Source organism: Melanostigma gelatinosum (assembly GCF_949748355.1).
Source record: "Melanostigma gelatinosum genome assembly, chromosome: 5".
Lineage (NCBI taxonomy): Eukaryota > Metazoa > Chordata > Actinopteri > Perciformes > Zoarcidae > Melanostigma > Melanostigma gelatinosum.
In genome coordinates, this window is record NC_136638.1 from 6,364,353 (window position 1) to 6,385,605 (window position 21,253).

The 21,253-nt window shown below is 46.2% G+C and overlaps 1 protein-coding gene across 2 annotated transcripts; it reads right to left on the minus strand.

The window, feature by feature from the left end:
- Window positions 1-2,158: 2,158 nt before the first annotated feature.
- LOC306777756 (centrosome and spindle pole-associated protein 1-like) lies at window positions 2,159-20,275 on the minus strand. 2 transcript variants are annotated; one of them, XM_079269017.1, is made up of 28 exons: window positions 20,179-20,275; window positions 19,223-19,321; window positions 18,806-18,878; window positions 18,502-18,605; window positions 18,187-18,252; window positions 16,904-17,259; window positions 16,729-16,814; window positions 16,450-16,546; window positions 16,206-16,263; window positions 15,623-15,879; window positions 14,895-15,013; window positions 14,629-14,758; window positions 14,303-14,399; window positions 8,101-8,248; window positions 7,834-7,998; window positions 7,546-7,658; window positions 6,639-6,788; window positions 6,382-6,528; window positions 5,982-6,095; window positions 5,791-5,857; window positions 5,555-5,681; window positions 5,224-5,363; window positions 5,022-5,129; window positions 4,096-4,136; window positions 3,914-3,974; window positions 3,020-3,129; window positions 2,755-2,905; window positions 2,159-2,355 (listed from the first exon to the last, which is right to left on the minus strand). In XM_079269017.1, exons 1-28 carry the CDS (start codon window positions 20,179-20,181, stop codon window positions 2,255-2,257), a joined length of 3,288 nt encoding a protein of 1,095 aa, XP_079125143.1. In that variant the 5' UTR covers window positions 20,182-20,275; the 3' UTR covers window positions 2,159-2,254. The 2 variants fall into 2 exon arrangements, with proteins under 2 accessions (XP_079125143.1, XP_079125142.1); XM_079269016.1 differs by having other exon boundaries at window positions 3,914-3,989.
- Window positions 20,276-21,253: the final 978 nt, after the last annotated feature.

Below are 21,253 nucleotides of genomic sequence, written 5' to 3' on the forward strand. Positions count from 1 at the left end.
CATCTGCTGCTGAATGCATCAGGTCATCTGCTGAATGCTAAAAACAGATCCACCTCCTACTTTGCTTTGACCAATAGGCTCCAAAAGGAGGACCTAATATATGAACGCATGCGCACTCTGTCTAAGCGCCTTTTAGCTTTTCATTCGCTCCTACAGAGTGAACTTTCTAGGTCCGTGCACGTTTAACTGCTGGACATAATACTTCTGTCACAAATAAACCTTATTGCTTGAATTGAGCTAAACGCCTCGACCTAAGTCTGTTCACCTGAGTTTTCTCCTCAACATGAGATTTATTCTCAACACGGCCCATGATTGGGCCGCGAGCGCCACCTAGAGGGCCACGAAAAACTTTTAGTTGTGCACCTGTGGGCCGCGGGACTGCATAGGTTATCAATTGAAGACACCAGAGATATTACTGTTATCCATGAGACGCTCAGTTACAATATAGCTTCCCACCACCTGGTGGTGGTAATGCGTCAGTCAGTTGTTTAACAAGCTGCAATAAGCAGAAGAAGACACTCAGCTAGCCGCTAGCCTGTAGCGAAAGTTATGCATAAGTTATTAAAAAGAAAAAATGAAGACGACAGTGGTGCCATACCCCCCAAAAGTCTAAATGTGTGCGCAAGGACAACCCTGACTTTCTTAAGTACGGCTTTGTGAACGGAGGCAACGAGGCAGAGCCGAGGGCTCAGTGTGTGGAATGTGGGCTAATGCTATCAAACGAAGCACTGAAGCCTTCAAAAATAAAGCGACACGTAGCGACGAAACATCCAACGCTCGTGGGAAAGTCTGTTGGGCTTCTTGTTGTGTATGCAGGTTTACATACACATGATAATAAATGTCTTTGTGATCATCACATTGTATCATCTCATTTATTTAACAAGGGTTTTGCCTGTTCAACACCGGCATCCTCGATCCCCTCCCCTTCCGTTCCTACGGCTTGTTTGCGCAAATACGTCACAAAACATGTGCGTGTTTGGTATCCCAGCATGCCCAAAATCCTCATCTTTGCAAAGAAATCATCGATTTTCTTTCATTTCTTATGGTTTCTCCACAAAAGGAGCCCACACACACTGTCCAAAGTCGCCATAACCGCTGCAAGTCGTATCTTGCAGCATTTCGACGGAAAAAGACACATTACAGACCCAACAACGTGCTAGCGGATGTTACCATGGAGCTACTGGCTTCAGAAAACGCTAGTACTCATAGTACAAACCTTATCCTCCTCTTCCATAAGGCGTCAACCAACGTTTGCGTAACTGAACTATTCTCATTCTCGTTCGTGCGCTCGGTCGCAGCCATTAAGCACAGCAAGTCCGCTACTCACACACCATGTCTTCCACCATATATACATACTTTTTGCAATTTGCAAAGGCTAAAAATAAAAGGAAAATAATATAATATCAAAATATAAAGGGAGAAACACCTTTAGTGTGTCAGAATATCATGTGGTTACCATGTGTCCATTTGGGTCTCCAAATGTCCTTTTAGAGCTCCGCCTGGATCTCTTCATGGAAGAAACTCTGTAGAATGGTCATACTTTGTCCAATCTTCTTCAAATTTGAGGCAGTTGTTCACTGATAGTGTAGTTACAGCCATATACTGTCCTTTACCTGTACAGATACAGCCACCGGCAGTTATTTATACTGAAAGATACTTTTTTATTTTATGCGGACAAGAATCTTAAATTTCTACTGACTCCAAAGGCCCACTGCTCTGTTTCTGTATGACCTACAGGTTGTCTGACACTTTTGATGCATATAGTCAGAGTGGGCCCCGGGACACTTTGTACTTGAAAAGTTGGGCCCCGAGGTCAAAAAGGTTAAGAACCCCTGAACTAGATGGATACAATATATTCACTCATCTCGATGCAAACGTCGGGTTTTTAAATCCATGAATACATTTAATAAATCTTTAGACCCGATGTTAAAATAAAACTCCATCTGCAAGAAGTCTGCCCTACTTTCTAAGATCTGAAAATATCAAAAAAAAGTAATTTCTTCGAAACACACTTCATATAATTAAAATAGTATTTATTATATGACATAATTTAGTTAATAAAATAGAATACAAAGTTGTCACTCAGATGTCGAGGACCTCTGACGTAAACAACGATTTAACGTACACACTTTTCATTCATAGACGTGTGTGAGGGAGATAAAGCCAGCCATGATCCATTTTCAAAAGAATGTTGAGATGAGCTGGGGGGGGGGGGGGGGGGGGGCTACGTGGCCAGCCGCTCCCTCCTCGGCGATCAGGGATCCGTGGAGAGCGTTTCCACGGAGCCGCGGTGGTTGAGACTGTGAAGAGAATAGCGGGGAGGGGAGGAGCCGTCGTCGGACAGATCCACTGGTCCTGGAGGAGGGAGACGGGACAGTTACTACCAAAACCTGCACCCCCCCCCCCCCCCCTTCTCGTCTTAAAACCAGTCGTCTGCAGGAAAGCGTCACCCTGCACGGACCGCTGCAGAACTCACTGTGCTTAATATCTAAAACAAGGATTTGCAACGGCGACGCTTTTCTCTGTCCAACTAGAATCAGCACTTCCCTTTGAACATGTTGAACACTGGCTGGATGTAATGACCCCTGGGCTGCTGAAACCCATTAAAGCCCTGATGTACAGTTTTAACTCAGACATCTATATAAAATACTCCCGCGCATTCCTGGGGAAACTAAACTGCTTTGCTGATATTTGCATACAAAACTGGAGTAACGACATAAAGTAACCAGCTGAACTCAATCTCTCAAGGTGTACCGGCTGCGTTGCTACGGCAACTGAGGGACATCAGGTGTCCTGACCCGTCCCGGCTCCGCCTCTCTCCACCGGGCTCCGCCTCCCGTCTGTCACCCGTGAGGGCGGAGTAGTCGTCCTGCTGGCCAAAGGGCCGGCTGGAGGCTGCTCGATCCTGAGAACAAGCAGAGGACACGAGCACAGGACTTAAAGAAGAACTTCACAGCTGGAGCTTCGCTCATTCATTGTCGCTCACAGTCCACATGGTTATGGTTTTCAGCTACACCACCTGAGGGTGCTGTGGCCGTTTGGACAGCCTCCTCCTCTCCCTGGCTGACAGCGTGGGGGCTTTATCGAGCTCCGGGGTGCGCCGCACTGGAAAGGCCTCGCCTAGGGGGTCTGCACACACACACACACACACACACACACGCACACACACACGCACACGCACACGCACACGCGCACACACGAGAGGACTTACCGGTATGTGGAAGTCCAATCAGACTTATATATTCCTGAGCTGAGCTCTCCTGCTAGAGGAGCCGTGCATTTCTTCGCCAGTATACGCCAATTAAGGTAAATAGGGCTGAATATCTAAGTCACCCAAAACACAGTAAAATGCCTCCTTGTCCTCTGCACGTATTTAGGGATAGCATTTATTTTTAGAGGCAGAGAATACAAATCAAAGCTGAGACAGCCCGCAGCTCTTCCTCGCCTCCAACTACGTCACCGTAGCTCCGTCACATGACGGCGCTGGATGCACATTTGAGCTTTAAACTCGGCCTGCTGGGTCATTACAGCGCGCTGAGGGATTTATTGCTTCAGCCGAACACAGTTACCATCAACACCAACGGGACGGCCACGTCAGAAGGTGGTGAATTATCCCTTTGAGTTGTAGAAACATCAAAAGCACTCGTTTCAGGTGAAAACACAAGCATACAGATGAGGACATTGTGTTAAAAAGGATCCATTTTTTTAACTTCCTGCCTCAAGACCACAAGCAATACTTCACTTTGACTTACAGCATCCTGCTGCAACGAGACTGGTGACAGTAAAGTCATGCGTGTTCTGTGGCAGCTCTCAGAGGTTTCTCTGAGAGCGATAGCCCCGGCGTTACTGCACCTACAGCATTAAAGATGTGTTGCACGTCTCGTTTCAAAGAATGACGGTGGAAATGTCTTACCAATGAAAGCGCTCTCTGAGTCCAGCAGGGACCCTCTGGCAGACCTCCCCATCACACTCCTCTGGAACGCAGACAACTGGTTTAAACAAACCACTCCAACGGTTACACGTTAGTGACGGTGCGTCTCTGAGAGGGAATGTTTGGAGCTGAAGTACAGCCGCTATTCTTTCTGTTCAACTCACCAGATAACAATTCTGCCGTGGCGGGGACAGGTCACAGTAATCTGTAACGCAAGGATTCAAAATCTGATTCATTTCATTACCAGAGAAACATCAAAAACCACAGACCTCATTTATCAACATGTGATCTGCATATCCTGTCTGAATAAGGAGCACGATGTTTGGTGCTCCTGTCAAGATAAGCACAGATAAACGTCTACGTCAGGGGTGTCAAACTCATTTTCACTCTGGGGCCACATCAGCATCACGGTCGCCCTCAAAGGGCCGGTTGTAAATGTAAGACGGTGTAAATGTAACTACGGTACTCCTAACATAGTTAGTTTAGTTTCCCGGGATATCTGTGACTTCCACAACACGTACTTCCAGTTGTGTGATTTCTCCTCCGCCATTGTTTCCTGTTGCTGGTGCAAAATGCATTCTGGGATATTTGGCTGTCCCAAGTACAGACAAGTCACCTCCGATGCATCCCGGGTAAAATGGGCAGAGCGAGCCACATCCGGGCATTAGGGCCGTGCTTGGCTCGATGTGAACTTTGAATTGGAACAGTACTTGGGCTGAGACTGATGACGTTTCAGTACAGAGAAGTACGCATGTTGAGAAACTTGTTGGAAATCCTCTTTATGGGCTGTTGCATCTCCTGTCCACCTGTTGTGATAGTTTTAATGTCGGCACACAGACAACATGCCATCTCATCACTGCGACTTTCTATCTCATAATTTCGACCATGGGGATATTTTTATTTTCACATCTAACTTTAAATTTTTGTAAAAAAAAAAAAAAAAAAAATTATTATTATTTTTTTTTTGCTGGCGGATTCGCGGGCCACATAAAATGACGTGGCGGGCCGGGTCCGGCCCGCGGGCCGTATGTTTGACACCCCTGGTCTACGTCAAACTACTGCAAAGTGATAAGTGGCACATGGCTCTGACCGTCCTGGACTGTAGACCCCCGGCTGCTGTAGTCCCTCCTCCTCCTGCCGGTCACACCCACTTCCTCCGTCTTAGGACCCTCCCTGAAGCCCAGCCTGGACTCAACGTCTGACACACACACACACACACACACACACACCAGTCAGCTAAAGGCGCTGCTTTGCGGCAGAGCACGGTGAACACCGTAGGACTTGTGTGTTACCGGAGTGTTTGAGCTGAAGGGAGTCGTGGATCCGCAGCAGGTTACTGGGCTCCGTGCTTCTGGAGTTGGGCCGTCGGACCGGAGCCTGGAGCCGCAGCCTGGCCATGTCGAACACATCCACCGGGCGACGCTCCCCACGTCTGCACAAAGAAAGACAGAAAACACTCAAATGTGGACAAACTGAATTGGTATCAGCCACTCAAATGGCACAGCAGAATCCTGACGCAATATTAACCAGAAAGTCACAGATTTCTACCATTTATCCATCACTTTCGGGATCTACTTGAACTGTTTGAGCGTGATACTAAGTGATCGTGATGCTGGGTCAGACCTGTCACTCAGAGGAGAGTCGAACTCGTACCAGTCGACCTGCTGCAGCCGGCCCTCCAGCCTCTTCTCTTCGCTGCGAAGATGCCGACGCAGCGCCGACAACTCGCTGAACACGTCGCGCTGCTCACCTGGAAACACACACACACACACAGGCAATGCCTGAAACAGTGGTTTCCTTTCTTACACCGGTTCTCAGTACTCTGGTGACATTGTGTAACCCGCTGGCTGATGCAGTACCTGCAGCTCGGAGCTGGTTCCTACGAGCCGGGACAGGAGGCGACTGGAGACCAGACGAAGAGCGCTCCTGAAAGAGACACAAAGAGGTGAGAACAGAGACACCCAACGGGAAAGAGAACATCCGGGGAGGAAGTAGCTGAGAACATATCCTCTGTTATACAGAGGCGAGAGTGTGTGAGTGTGTGACTCACAGACAGGAGGGCAGTTGAATGCTGGCTGTCAACAGTGGGCGGTCTGGGGGTGTACTGGTGTAGCCCAGGTCTCTTCTGCAGGGTGGGGATCGGTGGTGAGGGCTCCCTGCACACCTAAGAACACACAGCCGCCCACTCGCTGCATTAAAGCTTCAAATATACTTCCGGTACTGTACATATCTGACACTGGAACATGTGCATTAGAACAAGAGAATGGAAACACGGCTCTCGTTTTATGATCCAGCTATATTATCCATATTAGAGTGATGCAAGTCTTGCATCAAGTATTTATATCCTGGCAACACTTGCATAAGTGAAGTGTTGCCACTTTCGACAGCTTCCCTTTTGACACTTGTGGTCCCTTTGAATGCCTCTCGGTCGCAGCAGTCAGTGAACTAACCTCCTCCAGCCGAGCCTGCCTCTCCCTCTCATACTGCCTCCTCAGTGCCGCCCTCTGCTCCTCCTCCTCCGCTTCATTCTTCTCCCTCTCCAGTTCCTCCTTCCGCCGCTCGGCCAGTTGAATCAGCTCCTCGTTCTTGACCTTTTGCTGAGAGACGGAGAACAGAGGGGCAGATGGAGGGAAAGGGGAGAGAATTGGAAATGAAGACAAGTGTAAACCCAACCTACGACTTGTTTGTCATTATCTTAGCGCCTCACCTCCATTTCCTTCCGTTTCTTCCTCTCTCGCTCTTCATCAAACTCTCTCTGGATGCGAGCCCTCTGCTCCGCCAGCCTCTTCTCCTCTTTCTCCTCCTCCAGTCTGCTCCGTTCCCTCTCCTCCGCCTTCTTCAGCATCTTCTCATCAATCTGGAAGTGAATGCAGATGAAAGACAACATGAATAACATCAACAGAACCCCACAAACAACTTTGACATTAAACTACACACAACTTTACTTTTTTGTAGATTTTGACTTTCCCCCAGCTGTCCTGCCTCTCTCCACTTTCACCATCAATTAAAGGCATGCAATGGCCAAACAAACAGCTAACGTTAGCCACATCCAACCTCAGCCAAAGCGTTTGCTAGCTTTGATTGAGCAAACATAAACTTCTGTTGAAACCACTTCTCGCAAGGTGCTTCAGAAATCAAATAAACGATCAATGAAGGATAATTCTTCTTTGTGCGCGCGCTCTATCAGTCCATTCTTTCCTTTTTCTATTTGCTGATGTCGCCCCAGGATCAGCCGTGACCATCAAATTCTCCACAGACAAAGTCCTCTAACTGGCTAACATCCCACCCACTGCCCGTGGACATGTAAACGTCACGGTCTGTGTGCCGTAAATAGTTTCATCTGATCTTTTGGCATCATGAATAACTACCGTTTGACCGTTTGTAGAAACAGTCTTCTAGTTGATGGTCTGGTTTGCTAATGTTGGTCACAGACAGGTATCAGTATTAAATTGAGACCGTTTCATAACCAGTTAAAAGAACTTGCATTCACTTTAATTCAGAAAGATGTTTTTTTTCTATCGAGGCACGAAACAAAATGTCAAAACAGAGACGGCTCGACACGCCTCCCATGAGACACAGGCAGTAGAGGTACCACCAGCAGATGGAGGCGCTACCTGCTGTTGGAGGGAGGCTTTGTACTTGTCCTGCTCGTGGAGCTGGTGCTGGGTGGGCTGGTTGGAAAACACACAGCCTCTGGCGAACTGGGGGGTTTGGCCATGGCTGAAACCTACAAGAGACAGAAATTCTACTTGAGTAGGACCAAAGAACCTTCTTTTCAAACAGAATCTGACAGAGCAGTAGCCGAGGACACCAGTATGTTGGTGGAAAGTGCAGGCTGCAATGCTAACAACGTGCTAACGGTCGCGGCTACAACACAAAGAGAAGAAAGGCGGTTACGGTACCAGAGAGCCTGTCACGAGTGTCGTGGCTGCTGCACTCTGCTACGGTACCGGAGACCCTCTCGCTGGGGTCGGGGAGCTCCGCTCGGCGGGCCGTGGCTCTCCTCTGCCACTGCTCCGGGTTGATGTAGGCCTCCACATTCAGTTTGTGCATCTGGTGGAGGTCAGCTGGTCCACAAGAAGAGGAGGAGAGAACTTATCATTCGTGGACAACAATAAAACAACCTTTCACGGCATTTTAAGAATCAGACACTAAACTGTGGGACCTACCGATCAGGTTTCCAGTGCTGTCTCTGAGCGGGGCTCCTCCTCCACCTCGACCCCACGGCTGGTGCTTCTTCATGTCTGCCTCCAGCCGGGCCTCGTAGCGCTCCTCATCCTCCCTCTCCACGCGCCTCTGTTCCTGTTGCTGCTGGATCTGTAGTACAGCAGTTTCTATCAGAATCCTCAAATGACATCGCTATTCTCTAAACACTGAGAAACAGTATTCATCAGCAGAATTAAGGCACATGTGTCGGTGTCAGTATGATAATGCACTCTGGGATGTTCCAATGCACAAAGAATGCAAGCCTCGGGGACAAGTAGAGCGGAGAAGGAAGGAAGGACTCATGGGATCGAGGGATGTAAAGTACCAGCTGAGTAGTGTTAGATCCTGGGTACTTCTGGCCCGATACGGGGCTAATTACTGACTCAGCTCTCTATTAAAAGATTCTCGAGCTGGTGTTCTTGCGAGGGAACTCGCCTGGCTCTTCTAACTGCCGTTACTCCCGACGTCTACCCTGCTTCCTCCGGTCTGAGTGCACTCGGTCGAGGGGCCACCCTGACCCCGGGCGCTCCTACCAGTCGCGTCGGTTATGGCAGCTTCCCTCTTATGGATCCGTGCTCTTGGTAAATGCCAGGTTAGGTTTTAACGGCTAGGATTACTTCTTGCTAAAACCGTAAGGGGTTGTTAAGTGGATTCAGTCTCTAGGATAACCTTTCAGAACTCAGTTGTTAGACATACAATGGCTTTAACTTTTTACTGCCACGAGGAACTTTTTACTACTTGAGCAAATGAATGCACTTGAGAAATTTACTTTAAATGCAGATTAGATATTTATTGCAGGTTATATTTGGTTAGTTTGCAAGGGTTAAAGCTACAGCTCACATAAAATGTCACTACACTTGATTCGTTAATTTATTTTCTTCTTTGATTATACTCATTAGTTTTAGTTGCCGAGACGGCTCGGTTGGAGCTGGATTTTCAATGGTGCGATGAAAAAGTTCTTTTGGAGTTGTTAGGAGCGAAGGTCCGGCCGGACCCTCGGTCCTCCTGCTCTGCAACGGAGTTCGGCCAACAGTCCACAAAACTCAGTACAAAGTCTTTCTCGGGCTGCTGCATCTTCTCTGTTGTCCAGATGTTAAGAGTCGAGCAGTGGGGAGAGGAAAACCTCCGTCTTTAAATCTTCTTGTCCACGAACAGCGGTGTTCTTTCCGTGAACAGAGACGAAGTCCTCAATACATCAGTTGCAATCGTCCGTATCTTCTCATCTGGTGCATTTGGACAGCACGCGTGTTGAAATCCCGTCTTGCTGTTTGCAAGTTACTTCTTTTATAACACTTTTGGGCTGCTAGCCCCCCTCCTGCTCAATACATGCTCTCATCCCCCCCACCCTCTGGAAAGGATGTTGGGTTCGAACATGTCCATATAAGTCCAGGCTTCCTGCCTCTGACTCGAACATGTCCATATAAGTCCAGGCTTCCTGCCTCTGACTCATCTCTTGCAACACTCTTCTCCTAATTTCTGCAAGTCATCCTGACAAGCACTTTTCTTACATCGCAGCTCCGGTCACACAGAACATTTGTTAATCAGTTTGGTTAGTACACATTTGCTTATAAAATGATTATTGATCTCATCCTTCATCATTATTGTGCTTTGTGTCTTTTCTTCTCAACCATCATTATTTCCCCATCCCTTGAAGCCAACACCCTGCTTACTTCCTCTTTCTCCGTACTTTCTACACTCAGACTGCACTATACTCAGATACACATATTATTATTATCAGGTCTACATTTGTTAAATCACTCTATGTATTAAACATTTGTTATGTAACGATCATACACTTTATCTTTAGATTACACTTTAACTATTGATTTCTGATTATATGCTTTTTATATCCTGACCTTCCCCTGATCGTGTATGCATGTTTTCGAGGCAGCTCTGTGGGCTCAACTCTTCTTGACATCCCCTTCTTGAGGTCACAGGCTGCCTCGCCTTAGCTAGTAGGAATCTCACAGGAAGTTTTCGTCGGCCAGGGCAGTGATGACGAGCACGTCGTCCTCTGGTGAAGACGGTCCTGATGCCTGCTCCCAGCTGTCGATCACCACTAGGTGATGAAGGTTAACCTTGTTAACTTCTCCACACGGCATGTACCGCATATGCATGCATCCATAACCTTCACCGGTTTATGGCGCATGCGGTTAAACTCTTTTCTTTTTCCTGTGACCCGGAGTGGTTACTGGTCTCCGGGTCCCTGCCATGCAACGGCTAGGGTGGTCGGCAGCAGGCAGACCACACAGTCATTCTTAATTTCTCTCCATTGCAACACTTCTTTTTTCTCCGGAGAGAAATCACTTCTTGCACAACCCAACTTCCTCAGGGCTCTTCCTGCCCAGAGCCCCGTAGTACTCCTTCTCATGTTAACCACCCCTTTGACATTGGCCACTCTGACGTAGGGTGGTAAATCTTGTATGTTGGTGGCCATTCTTGAGTTCCTGGTTTTCTCCTAATGCGGAACCGGCTTCAGCTGCCCCACTCCTTGGATTCCTCTTTTCTTAATGGTGAGTCCTCCCCTCCCTTTGTCCTCTCCTTCCTGCGTTGTATCGACCACACAACTCACAGTTTTTTTAGGATTCTGCGGACTTCTTTTTCAGGAATCCAGAGTCGCTGCTTTTCCAGTTCCCTTTGCGTTGGAACGGTGCCTGCAAATCCTAGTGCGCCATGCACTGCCTGCACCACCTCCTCCACGCTCTCTTCTGGGACTACCCTTCCTTTGGGCAATTCTTCCCACTTCTCGATCCCAACAAAGACAATTTGTGTCATCTGGACGAAACGATCCACTTCTTCGTTTCCTTGCCAGTGAATTTCTTCTCGCGTGTGGGCCCTCTGGTGCACCACGTCGAGCTCTATGCTTAGCTGTAATTCGGCTATTTTTCTCCATAGGTCTTGATGAGCCACTTTTTTTACTTTTAGCGCTCTCAAACCCATTTTCCTCCCATATGGGCAGGTCTTCGTTAAGGGCCTGAGCACAGTAATAACTATCAGTTATGACTAGCTCTTTTCACCCTTCTCTTTGCACTGCTGTTCTACTTCTCCTTTAACCGACGACCTACTTTCTTCTTGATGTAGGTTGGTTAGGTGTTGTTGGATGGCAGCGTCCCAGGTGGTCCATCCTCTTCCGTACAGGATGACCTGATGTTGGACGTTGCCTCTGTCGTCTTTATCCAGCGTCGGTCCTCCCGATGCCGCTCTGCGTGCTCCAGCGCCGTCCTCCTCCTGGTCCTCGCTGCCGTCTGCTGCCGGGTCCTGGGTCGATGTCGCTGGCACGTCCTGCTGAGTCGTCGTCGTCTGCGGGCTGCCTTCGTCGCCATCGGGTCCTCTCTGCCGTCCGGTGGCGATTCCTTCATCTGGGCCGCTGGCTCGTCCCGCTGGGTCGCCTCCGTCTGCCGGCCGGTCCCTGGAACATCTGGTCCGTTCTGCTGCACTTGCATCTTGGACTTTGTCTTTGTCTTTGTTGTCTCGAGTCGCCTTCCTCCCAAAGCCTCTCGTCGCGCGTTGAGGAAGGGATGGGATCAGGCTCTGGCCCCTCTACAGGTCGGGCGAGTCTGGTCGATGCTCCCCGTCGCCTGCGGCTTCTCCTGTGCTGGTTTGTAAATACCACACACAGCTTCGATGCGTGGATGTCTCGCCATCGGACTTCTTCGTGGCTTGGGCAGCCTTACTTTCTACCCAACGCCTCACCTCAGGTCTTTTCGTACACGAACGACAGCCTCTCTTGGCTGCCGGGGTTCTTCTTTTGGACTCAACGTACTCCTTTTCCGTCGAGCCCCACGTTATGGGCGCCACATGTTAGATCCTGGGTACTTCTGGCCCGATACGGGGCTAATTACTGACTCAGCTCTCTATTAAAAGATTCTCGAGCTGGTGTTCTTGCGAGGGAACTCGCCTGGCTCTTCTAACTGCCGTTACTCCCGACGTCTACCCTGCTTCCTCCGGTCTGAGTGCACTCGGTCGAGGGGCCACCCTGACCCCGGGCGCTCCTACCAGTCGCGTCGGTTATGGCAGCTTCCCTCTTATGGATCCGTGCTCTTGGTAAATGCCAGGTTAGGTTTTAACGGCTAGGATTACTTCTTGCTAAAACCGTAAGGGGTTGTTAAGTGGATTCAGTCTCTAGGATAACCTTTCAGAACTCAGTTGTTAGACATACAATGGCTTTAACTTTTTACTGCCACGAGGAACTTTTTACTACTTGAGCAAATGAATGCACTTGAGAAATTTACTTTAAATGCAGATTAGATATTTATTGCAGGTTATATTTGGTTAGTTTGCAAGGGTTAAAGCTACAGCTCACATAAAATGTCACTACACTTGATTCGTTAATTTATTTTCTTCTTTGATTATACTCATTAGTTTTAGTTGCCGAGACGGCTCGGTTGGAGCTGGATTTTCAATGGTGCGATGAAAAAGTTCTTTTGGAGTTGTTAGGAGCGAAGGTCCGGCCGGACCCTCGGTCCTCCTGCTCTGCAACGGAGTTCGGCCAACAGTCCACAAAACTCAGTACAAAGTCTTTCTCGGGCTGCTGCATCTTCTCTGTTGTCCAGATGTTAAGAGTCGAGCAGTGGGGAGAGGAAAACCTCCGTCTTTAAATCTTCTTGTCCACGAACAGCGGTGTTCTTTCCGTGAACAGAGACGAAGTCCTCAATACATCAGTTGCAATCGTCCGTATCTTCTCATCTGGTGCATTTGGACAGCACGCGTGTTGAAATCCCGTCTTGCTGTTTGCAAGTTACTTCTTTTATAACACTTTTGGGCTGCTAGCCCCCCTCCTGCTCAATACATGCTCTCATCCCCCCCACCCTCTGGAAAGGATGTTGGGTTCGAACATGTCCATATAAGTCCAGGCTTCCTGCCTCTGACTCGAACATGTCCATATAAGTCCAGGCTTCCTGCCTCTGACTCATCTCTTGCAACACTCTTCTCCTAATTTCTGCAAGTCATCCTGACAAGCACTTTTCTTACATCGCAGCTCCGGTCACACAGAACATTTGTTAATCAGTTTGGTTAGTACACATTTGCTTATAAAATGATTATTGATCTCATCCTTCATCATTATTGTGCTTTGTGTCTTTTCTTCTCAACCATCATTATTTCCCCATCCCTTGAAGCCAACACCCTGCTTACTTCCTCTTTCTCCGTACTTTCTACACTCAGACTGCACTATACTCAGATACACATATTATTATTATCAGGTCTACATTTGTTAAATCACTCTATGTATTAAACATTTGTTATGTAACGATCATACACTTTATCTTTAGATTACACTTTAACTATTGATTTCTGATTATATGCTTTTTATATCCTGACCTTCCCCTGATCGTGTATGCATGTTTTCGAGGCAGCTCTGTGGGCTCAACTCTTCTTGACAGTAGGGAGGAGATCTCACAACACGTCTACTGTGGACCGTCTACAGATGAATGAGGATCTAAGGGGCGGACTCCACTTTCACTAGATCTTTTAGTCTTAACCAGGTCTGTTTTACCTTGTTGTAAAGCTCGCTGCGCCCTCCGCTGGAAGCTTCCTGCCAACACATCACAGACTAGGATGCAGTGAGAGTTCAAAGAATCCTGCGACCAACCAAAGAGGAGCCGAGCCAAGCTGGTGCTGTTCATGCACCGCCGTTTATCGTGGGTTGAGCCCATAATGAAGTACAAATGAATGTACAAATCCTTTACCATCTTTAACTATTGACGTTCAGAAGCTTTTTGCATTATTCTCCGAAACACCAGAGGGCGGACAAACAAACGTACCGTGACGAAGCAAGACGTCAACGAGCAGAACTGGAAAAACGCCGTAGAGTCAAGAATTAAATGTATAATAATAATAACAATAACAATAAAAAGGTTAAATATCCTGTAAACTATTTGATTTGGCTGGCTAAACATTGAATAAAATTCCTGTTTCTAAAGCATTTAAAAACTAATTTGCCATCTTTTGTAAAATCTTCTTAACAGTGCTTTTACCAGTGAGCTAGTTGTGACGTTCATGCACGGAAAGCTGCGAGCATGAGCAGGCAGACAACAAACCAGAGGCACGAGGCGGAAACTTCATCCATGTCCTCGGATACTGTAATCATAATGCAACCATGAGATCTACACACCAGGACTGAGCTCCTTGTGTTTCAGAGGAACGTGATGATTCCAGTTCACCCACCTGTTGTTTCAAAGCCTCCCTGTAGCTCAAAACCCTCTCCGGGGTTGATCTGGATCTGTCGGAGGGAAAAACCCTGACGTGCGACTCACTGCTGGGCCTGTCAGGAGAGTTGCAGAATCACACTTAATATTCAAGTTTATTATTATTCAAGTCCATTCTGTTAGGTTAGAAAAGGCTGATTACAGGAGGCTGCACAACTGTCCTCTGTTGTTTTTGGCTCATATTCTTCAGAACAATTGGTTGAATTTGAATGAGATGACAGGACCATAAGATGCCTGGGAGTCACGGTCACGGTTAGAGCTGAAGAGTGAGGGGGAGATATTTACTGTGTTGGCGGCTCGGGGAAGCTGCTGCCACTGTGCTGGCTGTGAGGGCTGTGGTTTCCAAAGTAGCTGGGCGGAGCTCCTCCTGCTGGCACGTTCCAGTAGGACACGGGAGGAACAGACAGGGGACCATCTGGACACACAAATTAAAACATTAAAACGTGGACGACAGCGCTGAACGTAGCATCTGTTTAGCCTTCCACCAACATGTTCACTGAGAGTGAAGGTTGTTCCGCTCCCTACATGTAGCGGAGGAGAGCAGTGCTTACAGTAGGCCACGTTGGGGTCGAGCAGGTTTCTGGTGCCGTGGTAGTGATGGGGCTCTGCATACGGGCTCCTGTAGGCTTCACTGAGGGCTGGAGGAGGATGAGGAGCAAACAAGGGGATTCTGGAGGTGCAAAGCAGAATATGAAACAATCAATGATGTTATACAACACAGTATCTCTTTGTAAATGCTGAATCGTTCTGTGAGTCTTACTTTTCTGGCTGTATCGGGTGTTCTATATTGTGTTTTATGATATGAGCTACACAGTATGAGGTGAACTCACGAGGCCAAAGTCTTTGTTTATCTTTCACAACAGAAAAAAACATGTTGAATGGACTTACCAGCAACTTAAAATATGTTTTTTTTAAATAACACGACTAGAGTTTCAAGTTATCCTCTTTAGATGTTTTAGGAAACACCGTTTGTAGGATTTGCCATTGTTGGTGGCGGAGTCCGCCATTTACGCGCTGAATTCACACACACACACAGGAGACTAAAAGTAAATGATACATTCATGCAATCTAGCGTTAGCATGTCCGATTTTATGGAATTGATTTCACCCTCACTGTTCAGAATTCACTCTCCCACAGCCCAGTGTTGAATTTGAGGAAACACCAGGTGGCTTTTATTGTGACACAGTCACAGGAAACGCCATGCGCTTGTCACCGAGGTTATCGGCGACTGAAATTTTGAGAATTACAGCTCAACGTGAAGTTAAAAGTCAAGGGGTACCTGGGAGTGTCCGTGGTTCTGGGGAAGGAGGGGCCAGCAGGCGACAGGCTCAGGGCGGAGCTGTACTCCTGCAGAGGGGACTGGAAGGCCACATGGGGCTGCTCGGGAGGAGGAAGAGGAGTCCCTCGGACTCGCACACCCATCTTCACGTTATTAGGGAGGCCTCTGGACGAGGTCTCACTCCCTCCCGTTGCTGAAGGCTCCAAGGCCTGATGAGTGTCTCTCCGGCACACACCAAACTGTCGGATTCGGTACGTCTGATTTGTGGAATTAGACAGAATTGAGAGATTGATGTATATATGGCATGTATTCATATTCCCCTTTTAGTCGTATTTTCTGTGTGAGCTTGTTTTTTTTCGCCACTATTTGGTGATAAGAATTAACATTATACTACTGCACTCAAGAGTTTGCTGTGAACTGAGACACAACCATCATTCACAGATTACGGTCTTACAGATGCAGCTGGAGGGTCAAACCCGTAAAATGGTCAGTGATTTGTATCCACCCACTGTGACCTCAAAAGTAACCAACAATCCCCTTTAGACGGGCTACATGAGAGTGGGATGTCGTGAGGCCTACTGACCCGTTTCTCAGGATCGTTTGCTCCCGTTGAAGTGACTTTCAGCTCCAAATCTTTCTCCCTGCAACAAGGACAAGCATGAGCAAGCAGAGGTCTGGGGCTCTCCTCAGGAAGACTTTGAGAAGACACACAAGTGTTGCCAGGATGGTATATATATATATATATATATATATATATATATATATATATATATATATATATATATATATATATATATATATATATATATGGATCAATAACAACACACCTCTTCTTCTTCCTATGCTGTTCAGCGATCTGCTCCTGCAGCTCCCGTCTGTAGCGCTCCTTCCTCCTCTGTAAGGCGTCCTCTGTATCGGCTGCTCCTGAAAACACAGAATAGCTATTTGTGTTTTAAAAAATGAAATGGCAGTTTAACGAATAAAAAACATTCTCCGCTAAACAATAACTCTGATAAGAACTGTCCTATCAGAACAACACATGATCAAATTGACTTTTAGCAGAGTCATTTGTAAGAAGTAAAAACACTGTAAAAAAGTCCTTTCACCTATTGTGAGGCCAGTGGCAAACTCCACATCCTCATTGTTGGTCAGTGCTCTCGATCCCCTGACTACTCGATCCTCCCTCTGCTCCCTGGGAAAAGCAAAACAGAAAAAAATGACGAGGACAAACAAGTGTGCTATTTTTTATCACGCTCTTAACATACATGAGTATACGTATACCTGCCATCGGTCTTATTGGATCGTCTCTTCTCATAACTGGCCTCGACCCCTCTGTGTCTGCGCCTTCTTCCTTCCACCAGTTCCAGCTCCTTAAAGTATTCCTCCTCCTCCTCCTCCTCCTCCTCCTCCTCCTCCTCCTCCGAGGAGTCCCGGTCCAGAGGCTTCCCCAGCCTGTCACAGTGTCTGGGAAGTACCGACGCCTGCTCCTGGTCCGCCTCAGGACAGCGGGTCATAAGCTCGGCGAGACGCAGAGCCCTGTGCCGTCCCCTGCTGTCCTCTGTGAGAGTGGCTGCATCCCTCCGGGAGGGCGGCCGCTGTTTGGGAAGAACGCCCGTCTGGCTTTCAAGCAGCTGTTGCTGATGGAAACAGGATTGTAAAAGGGAATGTTTGTTTAAAAAGACTGTGTGGGACGACATCAGGTCCACAGCAACTATTTAAAGCAGAAATGCCAAGTTGGGTCATCGAGACTTATTTTGTTTGTTTAACTATTAATTTAACCATTTATGCATTACTTTGGACTAATATTTAGACTATTTCTGCATTGCTTTCAGCCATTTCTGCATTATCTTTAGCCATTATTTCAGCTGTTCCTGCATTATTTTTGCAGATTATTTCATCCATTTATGAATCATTTGTGGATATTTCAGCTATTCATGCAATATTTTTCGCTATTATTTCATTCATTTCTGCATTATTTTTGCCTATTATTTCTGCATTATCTTTAGCTGTTATTTCAGCCATTTATGCAACATTTTTAGCAAACTATTTGAACTTCTCTGCTTGCTATGTAGCCAGTATTCACTCTGTGACTAAAGTGTTGTGGTTGTTACAGCTGACGAATGTATTTTTGTAATCAAATTGTAATTTTTTTTTTTTTTAATGAGTTGAGCTAATATACCATCTCTGCATTTATTCATTATTTAAACAAACTGCTGACGTACCTTCTGGGGTACAGGAACCACCTGGTCGGGAATCAATGTTTACATAGTATCTTGCATGCATTTTGTATCCATAAAGAATGAGGGCGAGTTAGCACAAGGTTTCTATATCATTCATTCCTTTCAAACGACTGCTCTCTGATAGATTTCGGCAGGCATCCAGTAATAATGAGGAATTATTTTCCTTCGTTCAAAATGCTGGCTGATAAAAACAGTAATGGTTCTTAATTAAATTTGTGATATGTCAGCAACTCACTCAGTTTTGTAAAATCATAATTACCCTGTTCGGTCAAAGATATGATCTGTTAATCAAGTGACATGATTAAGTCGTTAGGAGACATTTACCTTGATGGATCTCCTATTATTGAGACGAATTAACGGTCCAGGCTCTGCATGGCCACAGTGTTTTTTCTGGAACATAAAATGTTGCCAACATGATTCCAACATTGTGACTGTTACACCTCCCTGGATCACAGCTTATGTCTGCGTTTCCTCTCTCATACGACTCATGTTTCGTGCGGACCTCTGCGGTCGTGATATCTACCTTACAGTACAATTAAGCCCAATGTGAAACTAGAACGAAACAAAGCCTGAGCTGAGCCTCAAGCTCGCATGCTACGGCCAAACACACGAGTAAACAGCCAAGTCCGCGACAGTCACCTGAGCCATGTAGCGCCTGTAGTCCATACGGAGTTCATGCTGCAGCCTCTGTTTCTTCCGCTCGTACTCCACGCCGAGCGGTAGACCCGCGGTGCAACTCTCCTCTGACGAGATACATGCATCAATATTTGAACAGAGACGTGAGGAGAAGGGCTTTGTCGCAAAACAAGACAGCTGCCACTTTAAAGAAACAACTCATCCACCCTGACAAACATTGCTCACATGACAGGACACATCATGAGCACGTGTTAATGATAGACTTCAGGTATTTGGTCATCTTTATGAAAAGAATCATCAACTGTACCTTTCTCCTGTGCTATGGACCTGGGAGGGATGTTCTCCTTAGCAGTGGACTCGTAGGCTCTGTGGGGTTTTGCCTGTCAGTCAAAAACAGAACATCACACATTAAGAGAAACCCACAACAGGATCCCTGCTAAGGGGTTATCCCCGTGCTCTGGTCATATATATATTTACAATTCACTCAATACTTTCTATCAGTTACTATTAAAATCTTTTGCATGTCATTCGTTTTGGCTCGTGTGTTCTCGAGAATGAAGTGGCTGAAACATATATTGTCCATCACTGGATTCACCTCGGGGGGGTTAAACAAAAGGTCATGCAGCAGAATTTGACAAAATTAATGTTTGTATAAGAAGTGGTTTCAATCCTGGTCCTGAACCAGTTCACAGCTTATAACCCGACAGCCATCATTCCAACACACCTTTATTTCCATGTACGGAGGGTCGTGTTCCAAACGGGCTTTATCCTCGGCCATTCTTGCCTTCCGCTCCCTGATGAAGTTCTCCAGCTCGTCGTCCATCTCCTCGGGGCAAAGTCAGAAAACACAACTGAGAACACAAAATAGCATGCTTGGCATAATTTAAGAGCAATATTTTACATTGGGTAGTTAATAACTAATATTTAACAGGACATTGGAGAAAGGAGTTCCCACTGTGTGCCAAGGAGGGCCAAATGTAAACAAAGCAAAGACTACAGGTGACTAATGTGTTCCTCCTCTCTCTCATAAGCCAGTGCTAATCAATTCAAGCACCACAAAGCTGGAATGAAAATGAATCATTTTGTACTTTTGAGGTACTTTGCAGTTTATTTTAGGGGTGCATTATATGATGAATCCAAGAAAGGTCAGTCCGTGTCTTGGGTGACATTATATATATATATTATTTTTTTTAAGTAATCAAACAAGCTTGGTTATATGCTTCGATGATCTGAAATAGGAAATTAACTACAACCCTTCGACCTAACCGCTGTGAAGGGCCGGCCGGCGGACGAGTCGGTGACGTTACTGTTTCTTTAATTTCCCGTTGTCAGGCAACCACAATGAACAAGATAGCGTCACTTTTGCCTACTGATAGCATTAACCCGCTAAGCAGTATTAGCTTAGCGGCTATCATAACAAGTGTTGTTGATATCACAATAATACGTTAAACACGTTGTATGAGATGATGATTGTTTAGTCCGTGTATAGGAATATATAGCTTACTTAAGCTTGTTAGCTTTAACTTCAGGACAGGCAAACCCAAAGTCAAGCCAAACGACACAGAAATGAGGAAAGCTAACATTAGCTAACTAAATACTAGCTCCTCGTCCAGCTAGCGTTAGCTTTCTAAGGTAACTACCAACAGCCTGTTATACTCGTTTCCTGTAAACAGGACCTACCATTGAGCGATGTTAACATATGGTGTTACCGGATAAGGCAATGTTTGCTCGCCTGTAAATGTTAGTGGTGCCTTGGTCGTCCAGTTTGAGCTCAGCATCACTAGCAAGTTTATATATCATAATAATACTGCACTACTTCCGGGGTTTAAGTCTCAAAATAAAAGCCCATGTGAGAAAACCGGCTGCACACCATTGTTACATTGTTGTATATCTCAGCTGGTTATACAATATTCTGTGCGCGTCAGAAAGGCTCAGACATTATGCACGGTTCATTGTTTTCATCTCTGTTCATCCACGTCTGGATATCAGGAACATTATTTCAGGCTTTTATAAAAGCAGGGCCCTAATATTTATTCTTTTCATCGGGGCTTTCCATTCTAAAGCATTTTACCACCGATACACTTGGCTCATGCGATTGCAATATCCTACCTGCTGGAATTGCAAACCAGAATAGGTCACACGGACAAGATGTTGAGACAAAATGACACTATTATTTGAAAGTTAGAAATAATCAGGCGCAGATCTAAAGTAGTTTGATGTAATGATTTCATCATGTCTTGTACATCTCAATCGTTCTCCTGTACGCGGCACATTGCACGCTCTTACTTTGAAGGCAAAGTGCTACTGTACCAGTCTTTTGACTCTAGCTTGATGAGTCGTGGCTCAGCTCATTACTGACTGAGAGGACGTATCACTCCATCCCCTTTTTGGGGAACACTGTTGCATTCAGGTCCTTGGAAAAAAACGGTGTCAGCAATAACACTATTCTGTTGTTTTTATATTTTCAAGTGCTTCGACCACTTTCAGTTGCAGTGTTAAAAATCAGCAACGACTACTTGTTTTAAATAAATATTAAAAATCAGCAACGACTACTTGTTTTAAATCATTTAAATGTAAACACCAAGTTTTGTGCCATGTTATGTGAATGCAGCAGAATACTACTAAAAATAATGTAATAGCTAAAATGGCAATAATGTCTTCACTGCTGCTCATTTTACTCATTTAAAAAAAAAATTCTAATATTTAACATTACTACTATATGCGTTCCCAATATCAGTACAAAACATTTTAAATT